Below are 13,670 nucleotides of genomic sequence, written 5' to 3'. Positions count from 1 at the left end.
AAAAAGAAAAACCCTGTTTAAAAAAAACCAAAAAAAAAAAAAAAAAAAAAAAAGAAATGTTAAATTGCTAACAGGAAATGAATAAGAGACTTTTAGAAACACCATCAAAATTAAAGAAAGATATTGAAGGGCAGGAGATTAATAAGAACATCTTAGAGATTGTGTCAAAACTAAAGACTTCTCACAACCTGTGCTCCCACCCGCCCTTCTCCAGCTGTGCCTCATCTATCAGCAGGAAGTTAAATACCTGGATCAGATAGTGACTCCCTCAGGATTGCTCATAAATCCTGACGGTACTGCTATTAGAGAGATTCCTACCCCCAAGACAAAAAACAATTGGGAGGATTCTTAGGACTGACTGGTTATTGTAGAAATTGGTTTCCAAACTATTCATGAATTGCCCAACCACTATAAGAAACTTAAACAGGCCAACCAGATATTGTGGAATTTGGAGGAAGAGAAAGCAATTAGTACCCTAAGAACAGCTTTACACCACGCCCTTTCCCCAGGGCACCCAAACTATAACTTTCCCTTCTGGAATATATACACAGTTTAACTCATTAGGCATCTGAGGATTTTCCTGAAAGAATCCTATTATAGGGTCATTCTGCTGCTGTGACAAAACCTTGGTCAAAAGCAGTTCTGGGGAAGAAAGGATCTATTTGGTTTATACTTTCATGTCACAGTCCATCACTGAAGAAATTCAGGAAGGGAACTCAAGCAGGAGCTTGAAGCAGAAACCACAGAGGAATGTTGAGTGCTAGCTCACTCCAGCTCATGCTCAGCTAGGTTTCTTTTATGTATGTTATTTGTTTTTTGAGACAGGGTCATCAGATAGTCCCACTTGGCTTGAAACTTACTATGTGAACCAGGCTGCCCTTGATCTCACAGAGACCTGCCTGCCTCTGCCTCCCCTCATGCACCACTAAGACCAGCTCAGCTGACTTTCTTATGTAATATTGAGCCAGATGCACTGAAGAATGCCACATAATGATGGTCGAGTTAGCAGTCGGAGAGTGGTTGGAGAGTGGGTGCTAATGCCCAAAGGAACGCTAGACCCCAAGGGGAAGCAAGGCTGGGTTTATAAAGTTTAAAACCACAATTATATCATGCCAAGGCAAAGCCAGTAATCATAGTGGTACCATAACAGAGGCAGGTCCCATGGTTACAGAGTAACAGTGGCAAGTCAGTTAGCAAGGAAGTTTTCAGTTCTCAAAAAGGTTCTAAGTTTCTGTTAACAAAAACAGCTTTCAGGGCTGGAGAGATGGCTCAGCGGTTAGGAGCACTGGCTGTTCTTGCAAAAGACCTGGGTTCAAATCCCAGCACCCACACAGAGGCTAAGAACCATCCATAGCTCCAGTTCCAGGGGATCTGATGCCCTTTTCTGACCTCCACAGGCACTGCACAACTCAGGTGCACTTACATCATGCAGGAAATACACTCATACAAAATGAAGATAAAAAACTTTAAAAAAGAAAGAAAAACAAGTTTCTCAGAATTGCAGAAGCAATGGTCCCTTGAGCTGCACATGTTGTTCTGTTTGGCTGAGTGTAAGTTTCCCAGTATTGTAGAAACAATGTGCAGCCTTCATGGGACCTGCATAGCTGTGACTAGGAGAGCAGAGGGGAGGGAGAGATATCTGGGTGAACAAAATGGAGTCAGATTGGCCATTTCACTCACAGTCCGCACAGTAGAGGAAGCCCCTCGCAGCCCCCTCGGCTCTGTGCGCCCTCCACTCCGCAGTGCGTCCTTCCTTTCCACGTTTGCTTTCTCTCCTGCTGAAGTAAACCTTGACTGCTGCAGCTCCCTGCTGCTCTCCCCAGACGTGTAAGAAGCAGTCTGCTGTGACTTGACAGCCCTTAAATTATGGAACCTGGCTCCTGCATGATCTTTGTCCTGTATGTAAGTCATGTACACAATCAGGTGATGTGAAACTGAAATGTCCGATCTTTCCTTTATTTGGGGGATTGCTCAGAAAAATTTTCTGTGAATGTCCTGTGAGAACTGCTGTGTGGCCTTAACCTTGAAGAGGTTCTCTGACCTTCCACTGCCATCCCTTTCATTGGCTTCTCTCTGTCTGTCTCTCTCTCTGTTTTTCTCTATGTCTCTCCTCTTATCTCACTTATTCTTACTCTAAATCAAGCTCCTCTCCAGATTGTGGGTTTTTTCCTAAGATTTATTTTATCAAACTTGGGTCATCTGTATCTGTAAGAGCAGTACATACTTGTAACCACTGAGCAACCTCTCCAGTCCCCTCCCTGGGTTTTAAAGAGAAGTCTTTCCTTCTCCTTAAGGCTCCATCTTGTTTGGCCTCTCCCGTTTATTGTACCATTTTCTATCTAATGTTCTTCCTCAGACCTCTAGATCTGATCATGGTCCCAAAGCCCTTTCTCCTCGTGAACCTCATTCCTGAAGGAAATTCTGTCTGCTGTCCTTTTCCTGACTGACCACTGTTGCTTTAAGAGCTCTTTATTGTTACATTTAACAGAGACACAGTGGTTTTTAAGTCCTATAGCAAGAGGATGAACTTGATCATTAAGGGACTTGTGGGTCCCTGAGATATGATATACTCCTATGGCTAACTCAGCTGACAAAGTAGGATAAGCATAAGATGCCAATCTATGTCCACCCACTCCTGTGCCCACATGCACATAATGCCCACTGTACCATAGAAATGGGGTTTGGTGACCAGAGCTCTTAGGTGAGATCTTATAAAGGGCTTACTGGATGTTGGGTGTGAGGAAGGCCATGTGCATGTGTAGGTCAAGTTAGCTGATAGAGAGAGGTGTGATTTCCCCCACGGGAAGTGGGGACCTAGGAAGTTCTGGCTTGTGCCCACATCTAGGCAGAAAAGGAATCATTCCTTCAAAGGAGTGAGTGGAGTTAGGAAAGAAATGGGGGAACCAAAACCACTGCAAAGAAGGGTTCACACTCTGGGCAGTATTGTTGTGTAGCCAAGGCTGCTTTATTTTCTCACTACCAGGTGAACTCTTAGTGATCTGTTAGGACTCTGTCATTTGTTGGAGTGGGAGGGAATTTGAAGAGCTTCAGAGAATGGTATGTTCTTTCCCAGGTGAGAATTCAGCACAAGCAGATTCTCAGAGTTGAGCGAATTGAAATTCTGTGCTTGTGTCTGTATATGTGTTCATCAGATCCCCTGGAACTGTAGTTATTGATGGTCGTTAACCATCATGTGTGTGCTGGAACCTGAACCTTGGTCCCCTGAAAGAGTACCATGTGCTCTTAACATCTGACCCATCTCCAGCCCTGGAGTCCGTTTTCATGGAATGGCTGGTTAGACATCGCCAGTCCAATTAGGATGTAAGAGCAGTCAAACCTGCAGTCCTCCATGAGGGTTCAGTTTTGTCTAAAGAGATCATAGACTCTTGGGGAAGGTGGTAAGATTATGTTTCAGGCAGGATCAGGAATAACAGGATAGTGAATACTTAAGTGACACAATAATGGGATTTTAACGTGGCAGGTAAGGAATGTGACAGTAGTAATCAGGCAGTTAAGATGCCCAGACCCCTTACGGAGTCCAGCAACGTTGTCAGCTTGCCCTGACAGCAGGTAGGTAGCCTATGAAACTGTAGTAAGAAAATGTGCTTTGGAACTTTTAGGAAAGTTTAACCTTGGTCCAAGAATAGTTTGAGGTCTCCCTGGATTATCTGGGACAGGATGAATTCTGTGAAGTGGGTTACTGTGTTCTGTAGGACATGGAGTGGATAACCATATGAAATTGAAATTTATATGATAGATCCCAGAAAAGTGAGAGGGTGTTGGCTATTCATTATGGTTTGGAGATTGGTGAGGGTGGATTTCATCTGATTCTCATCAGAGAGTAGATGAGATCTCCAGCAGGCTCACAGGAGTAGTGCTCATGAACTTTTGTAGGAGGCCAGGTGAATTGATGGTATGATGGGTTGGGGTGATCATCATGGAAATAAGCAAGTTCATTAATAAGACAGGCAAAGGATGGACTGAGAGAGACAGAAGACCAAAACACGAAAAAAGCAACAGAAACAGCTTTATTAAAGTAAGCCAACAGCTACCTTTTGGAAAGGGAGTGGTCCCAGAGGTGGGAGTTCACTGAATAGGCCCTGGGTTCAGGGTCTTATGTGGTCACTGGATCCTCCCTTTCCCTTTTTCCTTATTGATCCTGCTTGATGTCCATCCCCAGTGGGCAGGAGAGGTGAGTCCCTCCTTTAGGAGGTCCAGAGACTATGCCATCCCAATGGTCTAATCTAATGGATCTTTCTGTATCTCTTCTTACTATATAAGAAATGTATCCTTCCTGTGTTATCCTTTTAAGTTTCTTGTTTGATCACAGCAAGGAGAAAAATAATGCCTTCCTGGTACTTTTAATATCCATGTTAATGATGGGCCCTCTAGAAGTAATTTTTGTGTCTTCTTCGGTATAGGTTCTAAATATGATTAAGATGTATGAAATCCAGAAAATTTCAATAAAAATAATACATTTTTAAAAGGGGATTGGAGGGATACTCAGTGGTTAAGAGCACTGTCTGCTCTTGCAGAGGACCCAGGCTGGGTTCCCAGCATATATATGGAGGCTAACAACAATTGGTAACTCTAGTTTCAGGGGATCTGACACTCTCTTCTGACCTTAGTGGCACTGTAAGACACAGGTGCACTTACATACATGCACACAATATCCTCATATACATAAAATAAAAAAATAAATAAAATATTAAAAAGCAGACAAGAGGTCCATTCCTGGAGCTGTACTTTTTCTCTTCTAGCTTATGGTGTCTAGTGTGCATGACGTCTCCCTGTTATAGGGTAACCCTTTTTAATCTGTTTATATTATATATGTATATACTTTAAGAAGATTCCATAGTGGTGGGTTTCCATATGACTTTTTTGTTTTGTTATTGGTTTTTGAAACAGGGTCTTCCTGTAGCCCCATGTAGACTAGGCTAGCCACAATCTCACAGAGATCGACTTGTCTCTGCCCCTCCCCCAACCCCCCACCCCGCCCCCACCTTCCCTGTGCTTCCATTAAAGGCTTGTGCCACCATGCCTGGCTGTATGACTTTCTAAAGGACTGGGTGCTAGTCATCCCTCCCCTGCTCCCTCCTGTGTGCTGCCCTCCCATTCCCTGCCCCCTTTAACCCTTCCTGCTCCATTATTTTTTTTCTCATAGTCATTTACTAGTTTCCTGGTCTCTTTAGATTCTCCAATTGCAGCATGCATATCTAAGGATTCAAAGCTACCGTCCACTTATGAGAGCGAACACGGGGCTTTTGTCTTCTTGGTTTTGGTCACCTCACTGAAGACAGTTGTTTCCTGTTCCATCCATTTAACTGTGAATTTCATAATTTCTTTTTCCTTAAGAGCTCAAGATACTCCATCTGTAAACATTCTTTGATTCTCTTTTCGTCTGTTGATAGACATCTAGATTGTTTCCATTTCCTGACTATTGTAAATAGAGCAGCAGTGAACATGGTTGAACAGATATCTCTGTAGTAGGATATAGAGTCCTTTGGGTAATATATTTTTAGCTTTTTGAGGAATCTCCACAAAAGTTTCCATAGTGACTGCACTAGTTTGTCCTCCCATGAACAATGAATAAGGGTTACTCTTTCGCACGTCTTTGCCAGAGTTTGTCATCATTTATGTTTTGGATCTTAGCCATTCTGACTGGGGTAAGATGAAATGTCAAAGTTGTTTTAATTTGCATTTTCCAGATGGTTAAGGATGTTGAACAATTTCTAAATATTTCCCAGCTGTTTGTGTTTCATCTTTAGGAACTCTCATTAATTCTTTGCCCTAATTTTTAATTAGGTTGTTTGTTTTTTGGTGCCTAGGTTTTTTTAGTTCTTTGTATGTTTTAGATATTAACCCTGTGTCAGACACAGCTGGAAAAGCTTTTTCCTGTTTTGGACATTGCCTCTTCACTCACATGATGTTGTGTTTTGCTGTACAGAAAGAAGTCTTTCTGTTTCATGAGATCACATTAGTCAGTTGTGGACTTAATGCCTGTGCATTAAGAGTCTTGTTCAAAAACATATGTCTGTTAATTCCAGTATATTCCCTACTTTCTGCTTTAGAAGATTCAGAGTATCAGGTCTTATGTTGAATTCCTTGATCCATTTGGAGTTAGGTGTGTACATGGTGAGAGATGGGGATCTAGTTTCATTCTTCTGTATGTAGCAATCCAGTTTGACCAACACAATTTTTTGAACATGCTGTCTTTCCTCCAGTGTGTATTTTGGGCTCCTCTGTCAAAAATCAAGTTGTTATAATTATGTGGACTCAAACCTGGGTCCTCACTTCTAGTCCATTGATCAACATGTCTTTATGCTAGTGCCATCTGTTTTTATCACTATAGCTTTGCTGTAATATTTGAGATTAGGGATAGTAATGTCTCTAAGAGTTCTTTTATTGTTGAGAATTATTTTGGCTGTCCTGGGCTTTTTTGTGCCTCCTGACAAGATTTGAGATTATTTTTTAAGTTTCTGTGATGAATTTGTTGTAATTTTTCTGTTATATCATTCTGACACCTGTCTTGTAAACTGAGGTGAGTGTCTCACCCTTTCACAGGCTCCACAGCAAACAGTGAAGGGCACTTGTGAAGTACACGCAACGACAGATATTAAAGAAGCTGTCTAGGTTAACACCCACATCATGATAGGAAGGTTAGAATTGTTCCCATTTAAAAATCAAGTAACCACGGGCTGGAGAGATGACTCAGTGCTTAAGAATACTGACTGTTCTTGCAGAAGACCTGGGTTCAAATCCCACTACCCACATGGCAGCTAACAACTGTCTGGAACTCCAGTTCCAGGGGATCTGACAGCCTCTTCTGTCCTCCCCAGGCATTGCACAACACGGGTGCACTTACCTACATGCAGACAATATACGCATACACATAAAAAATAATAATAAAATTAAAAAAAATAATAAACACTAACAAATACTGAATATGCTGAGTCTCTGGCATTGAAGTTCCCCAGTAGTTGTTCAGGAACCTTTCTAGATGAAGCTTTTGTGAGGCATTACACATGGTAAGGGGATTTTTCAAAGTTACAGCTGTCTTTCTGTCAATCATGGCCCTGTAAGTAACTCCTCACCCATTTGTAAGTAATTTCAATACATTTACTAAACGAGACTTTGATAGAATCATTTCTTTTGAGTGTCATACTCTGGTATGACATGGTATGTCATACTCTGGTATCATGAATAGACATGGTACCATCTGCCCATGAGAAGGTCTGAGGTTCAAATTTATACAAATTTTGAGTCTTCCACCACATCAGGGTATGGAGGGTGCAAGATCCATCATAAGTCCCAAGTATGTCTAGTGTCAATGAAAAGGCAGGTGTAGGGGTGACAGATCTCCTAGTTATGTGAAAGGAGCTTTTCTCAAAACTCTAAGCAATGGCATCGCATTTAGAACGGTGGTTTTCTGCCCCATGGAAGTGAAACCCAGTTTCATTTTGGAACCACCTATTGGGTGTCTGGATGGAAAACTGGACTGATCTGGAGGTGACGTTCACAAAGACAGTAGCTTTGCGTTGGTCTTGTGGAGAAGTCTTCTGGGGAAGTCAAGGCCGGGCCAACTGTGATTTTTCTCAGATCAGTGTCCTTACCTGGTGTACTGCTGCAGTTCATGTCATTTCGTTTAGACTGAAGTTGAACATTTTAACTTGTTTATGAGTGCTTATCTTAGGAATTAGTTTGAAGATTCGTGTGCACTATGTCAAGGGTCACTGGTCACTAAGGGTCAGGTTACAAATGTTGAAGGCCTGATTATTTTTTAAGTTTTAAAATATTATTATGTGTATAATGTGTATGTATATGAGTATATGCATGTCACAATTGTCACGGGAACAATATTTTTCTCTGTTCTCTATTTTGATCTTTTTGTCCTAGGGATCAAACCCAGTTCATCACACTTTTGTGGCAAGCTCTTTCCATACTGAGTCAACTCCCTAGACGCCATGGCCTTGTTTTTTAAGTATGACAATTAATTTTGGCCCTTTGTCTTTACCTTATTTTTTGGTAGTCCTTCAAGTGCGTTAGGCAAAAACATCACTATCTTATTCTTTGATTTTTGACAGTTGCTAGACATTTGCTGATCCTAGTCAGTTTTTTATTCAGTACAAAATTGTCTGGTCTGGCAATTAATGAATTTTCTCTTGATAGTATAAAATGAAAGCATGAAGTTTGGTGACCCTGCTTCCTGTCGTTCCCCATCCCAGTCCTTTTCCCTACCTCTTTTCTTCCTGAGAAGGATGTTTTCCTGCGTTACGTAGGCTGACTTGGAGTCCTGCGCTCATGTGACCCTTCTGTTTTCATTCTCTGTCACAACTGACTACACACACGTCAACGTGACTGACTGCACTGAGTTCTTTCTGAAGCACATGTCACCTTTATACTTAATTTATTCACATTTGGCATTACCTCAAAAATTTTGGTTTTTTTTTTTCTTTAGGGTCTTTAAATACTAACTGTATCATATACATTATTTGATTAACATTGTGCTTGAGGGGCTGCAGAGATGGCTCAATGATAAAGAGCAATGGCTTCTATTGCAGAGGACCTCCGCTCTATTCCCAGCACCCACATGGCATCCAACAATTGTTGGTAATTCCAGTTCCAGGAAATCCAATGCCCTCTTCTGACCTCTGAAGGCATCACACAACATGGGTGCACTTACATACATACAGGGAATCCACTCATACACATGAAATAAAAATAAGTAAAATATTTGTTTTTGATTGTGCTGGAGTAAACTACTTATAGCAGCATATACATTATTTTTTCTGAATGCACATAGAATGGGCTCATTTCCCCACTTAACAAGTTGTCACCATATGTGTGAATTTGTGCCCAGCAGGGAAGCTCATTACACTCACTGCCTCTTATTCTTCGGGGCAGAGGGAGAGATCCTTTATACTTATCTCTCTGAGTTTTGAATAGATTAATAGACTTTCTGGATGAGAACAGTTCAGAATATACCATAGAGTTTGTATAACTCATTTAGCGAGGTGATTTGTCATTTATGTTTCTGCAATATGTTCCAAATATCAAATTTCCTCACGCTGTCTATCCTTAAACATTGTGAGCAGGATTTTTTAAGGACATGCAGGCTCTTGCATGCTAATTGCCCTCTGTTCTGTACATCAGGTGGTCAGACCTTCTTAAGACAGGAAGTAGGCATGTGCTGTAGAAAGAGAATTGGGACAGAGCCCAGCACATCCTATGCCCTGTGCACAGTAATGAGAGCAGTGTCCCTCCAGTGCTCTGTTCTTCAGAACCACCCAAAGCTTGCATTAGAACTTCCGTGTCATGGAACCAAATGTATGGATAGCACAGAATCTGGTGATCATATCATCAACTCAGTTTATGGAATGTTTAGGATTTTGTGACATTTGAGGATGTTGCCATGAACTTCACCCAGGAAGAGTGGGCTATGCTGAACCCTTCTCAGAAGACTCTCTACATTGATGTGATGCTGGAAACCTGCAGGAACCTCACTTTTATAGGTAAGAATATCGTCCTCTCTTCCCTTAGGTTGCTAAGGAACAAGTATTTCTTGGAGGTGATGCTCTTCTCTGCTTTGGAATATTGAAAGGGAAGAATGTGGTGTATAAATCAGGCATGGTTCATAGAGGCTAAAGCTACAAAGTAAGTTTTCGGTAATTTCTAATTCATCAAAATTCTCGTTGACTACATTTTAGGAAACAATTGTGAAGATGAGAATGTTAAAGAACATTATAAAAGTTCTGGAAAAAATCTCAGGTAATTTGAAAAAAGAAGGAAAGTTTCTTTAATTTTTAAAAGATTTTGTATTTACATTATTATTTATTTGTGTGCAAGTTTGCATGTGTTTTGTGTGTGTGTGTGCGTGTGTGTGTGCGCACACGTGTATGTGTGTGTGCGTGGCTTTGCCTATGGGCATGTGCTCAAGGAGGTCTGAAGTTGGACTCATGGAGCTGGATTTACAAGAGGTTGTGAGCTATCTGTCTTGGGTGCTGGCAGCCACATTCTGGTTCTCTGGAAGAGCAGCAACTGTGCTTAACAGCTGAGCCATCTCTCCATTCCCCCCATTGAAGGTATTTTTATGTGAGCATTTATGAATAAATAATCAGTAAGCACAACTTTGCTTTTTTATTATCCTTAGGAAATGTAACATGTACCTCAGCTTAAGAATCCTATTCAGGGGGCTGGAGAGATGGCACAGCGGTTAAGAACACTGACTGTTCTTCCAGAAGACCCAGGTTTGATTCCCAGCACCCACATGGCAGCTAACAACTGTCTGTAACTCCAGTTCCAGGGAATCCAACAGCCTCTTCTGTCCTCCACAGGCATTGCATGACATGGGTGCACTTACCTACATGCAGACATAATATTCATACACATAAAATAAAATAATAAATAAAATATTTTTTTAAAAAAGAATCCTATTCAGTGTTTGCTGGGCATTTACATGCAGACAGTACTAGGATCTCATGTTAACAAATGTCACTCTTTTATCATGGCCTCATGGAAATCATATTGTACAATTATGAATCAATTTACTTTCCAATCATTCAGCTATGGCAGAAGACACACTTTACCTAATTTTGGGAATAGTATATGATTTACTCTTTATAATAAATAGTAAATCAACCTTTACTAATACACTTGTCATTTTTACAGAATTTCCATGTTCGAGACACTCTGTGAGCATAAAGATCTTCAGCATGGAGAAACTTTTACTTGGATAGCAAATACCAATATGATCATGAAAATTTCTAGTGACCTAACACCATGTGATGGCAATGTGTGTGGGAAGGTTTTCATGTGTCATTCTTCCTTTAATAATCATCCTACGTCTCACTCTCAGTACAAACTATATGAGCGTGAGGAGCATGGAAACGAGCAGCAGAAATTGCACTCTCTCACAAGCTGTCAAAGACATATGAGAACTCACACTGTGTATGGACCTTTTGAAAATAAGAAATTTTTAAATTATTTTGATTTCCAAAGTGTGTTGGTAACAGATTTGGAAACACTTGGTGCAAAAGACCTCCATCAATACAAAGAATATAGAAAGGCTTCTGCTTATGGAGGTTCACGTCATACATTTGAAGAACTCAAATGCTAAGAAAGCATTTTCAGTGTAATATATGTGGGAAACAACTCAGTTCTTCCACTTCTCTTCAAGGACATGAAAGAATTCATAGTGGTGAAAAATCCTATGAATGTAAAGAATGTGATAAAGACTATAGTCAGTACAGTTTCCTTCAAGCACATGCAAAAAATATTACTGGAGAAAAAGCCTATACATGTAAACAATGTGCTAAGGCCTTTAGTTATGATAGTGATCTTCAAAGACATGAAAAAATACATACTGGAGAGAAACCCTGTGCATGTAGAGAATGTGGTAAAGCCTTTAAATATAAGAGTCATCTTCAAAGACATGAAAAAACACATACTGGAGAGAAACCCTATGCATGTAGAGAATGTGGTAAAGCCTTTACACAATACAGTTACCTTCAAGTACATGAAAAAATTCATACTGGAGAGAAACCCTACAAATGTAAACAATGTGGTAAAGCCTTTATATGTAATAGTCATCTTCAAAGACATGAGAAAACACGTACTGGAGCGAAACCCTATGCACGTAAATAATGTGGTAAGGCCTTTTTATGTAACAGTGATCTTCAAAGACATAAAAAAAACACATACTGGAGAGAAACCCTATGCATGTAGAGAATGTGGTAAAGCCTTCACATGATACAGTTACCTTCAAGTATGTGAAAAAATTCAAACTGGAGAGAAACCCTACAAATGTAAACAATGCGCTAAAGACTTCAGTTGTCACAGTGACGTTCAAAGACATGGAAAGTTCATACTAGATAAAAGCCCTGTGAATAGGAACAGTGTGGAAAAGCCTTTAGATGTCACAGTCTTCTTACATGAAGGAATTCATATTTTAGCAAACCTATGAATCCAAATAGGATGGCAAAGCCTTTAGATGTCGCAGTTACCTTCTTTTATATGAAAATTCATGGTAGACCAAAACCCAATGAGTGAAAATAATATATATCCTACATATGGTATACTTAAATTATATGAAAAAATTCATACTGGAGAAAAACTGTCCATGCAAAGAATGTGGAAACCTTTACATGTCACAGTTCAATTAAAAGAGCAAAGTAATTGTGACAAAGAGCCCTGTGGATGTGAACAATGCCTATAGTTGTTAAAATTCCTAAATTACATGGCAGAGCAGTTTCACACCAGTGTTCTTTCAATATCAAATAACTCATTGGAGAAAATTCCTAGAAATGTAAAATATAAGAGTTATTAATATTGTATATGAGCTCACTTCAATTATGAATAAGACCTCACTCTCAAATCTCTAAGAATAGAAGTAACGGGGCAAGGATCCAGATGTTGCAATTTCCACAGCAGCAGTGTAGTGGTAGCATTTTCTTCAGGATACCTGAGCAAATGTCTACTCTCCTGAGATAGGAAATTCATCACACAAAAATGAAATTCTACCAAAGTTCAGTTCCGCAAACCAAGGATGTTATGGGGGTTGCTTCCAGGAGCATGGACAATCACAGACAGCTGCATCACCAAAAAGCACATCCAGCCTAAGTGATGACTCATGGAAGCTGCAATCTAAGATCTCTGTCCAACTGGCATGTAGCTTGGTTAGTTGGGGAATTTCATCTTTTCACAGTTGTTTACTGCTTCATAACCTTGTGGATGGCCTTGAGTCTTGGAAATTTGAACTTTTCAGAACTTGTTTACTTGGTGTCTCCCCTTGAGAGGGACTGTGTCGATGATTGCAAGGAAATTGATCCACAACAGTCCACCCCTTTCTCTGGCTCTTACCTGTTTTTGTAATGCTTTTAGATCCTTGAGGGTGGAGATTGTGCGGATACAAATGTCCATCCATGGCTAACATTTATGGCCAGTGTGACAGAGCAATACTATTTCTCAGGATCTTCATCATTGGTTCTGAGTCTTTGTGGTGAAAAGACCTCAACTAAAGGCAATCAGTTGCAAACGTCCATCCATTGTGAAAGGAAGTTTCCTTGCATGACGGATTGCAGCTGACAATAGCAGTGACAAGGCATGAAATGAAATGTCAAGAAGGGAATTTGACACATCACATCCACCTAACAAAACAGTAGCAATTGTTTCGCTATTAGGACCTATGACCACTCTGGCCATAGTTTTGTTCCTGGCTTATAATATCAGATGCAAATTTTCTCCTGTGGAGTGGGCTGTGAATCCAATCTGAAAGCTGCTTGTTGAACTCAAACAGTAGTTGTGCCACTATTGTACCACAGGCATATTCTGCCTGTCCTGTTGGTACTGGAGCATCTGGGGTTTATAGCTGAGCAGCAGGACTGTTTGTGACAATTCTCCCTCAGCAACCTGCATTGCACCTGGCTCCATGCAAGATTAAGTGCCCAGGTTAGAACAACATGTTTGTGAGAGGCTTTCAAGTATAGTCATCTGGTTAATCTCAAACCAGGCCAGCCTTGATGTCTGAAAAACAGCTTTGCCAGAAATCAGGTCTTGCTATTTCCTGGGGTAGGGGCCTACGGCTCCCGACAGATACTTACCTGCCCCTGCCTCCTATGTAGCTAGCATTAAAGGCCTGTGGCAACGCACTTACTACTAATAGCTCATTAAAA

General features: G+C 40.6%; 1 protein-coding gene across 1 annotated transcript in view; it reads left to right on the top strand.

Moving 5' to 3' along the window:
• Nucleotides 1-13,416, top strand: part of LOC108491064 (zinc finger protein 670-like) — a 17,506-nt gene extending 4,090 nt beyond the window's left edge. Inside the window, exons 2-4 of the mRNA XM_029565718.1 lie at nt 9,386-9,512; nt 9,708-9,768; nt 10,669-13,416. Coding sequence (XP_029421578.1) covers nt 9,386-9,512; nt 9,708-9,768; nt 10,669-11,116 — 636 coding nt within the window. The 3' untranslated portion in view covers nt 11,117-13,416. The remainder of the gene's footprint in view (nt 1-9,385; nt 9,513-9,707; nt 9,769-10,668) is intronic.
• The last annotated feature ends 254 nt before the right edge of the window (nt 13,417-13,670 follow it).

The sequence above is a fragment of the Nannospalax galili genome, unplaced genomic scaffold (genome assembly GCF_000622305.1).
Source record: "Nannospalax galili isolate Female #2095 unplaced genomic scaffold, S.galili_v1.0 scaffold5499, whole genome shotgun sequence".
Classification (NCBI taxonomy): Eukaryota; Metazoa; Chordata; class Mammalia; order Rodentia; family Spalacidae; genus Nannospalax; species Nannospalax galili.
The sequence above is the reverse complement of the archived record's forward strand: the minus strand, read 5'-3'. Positions and strand labels throughout refer to the sequence as shown.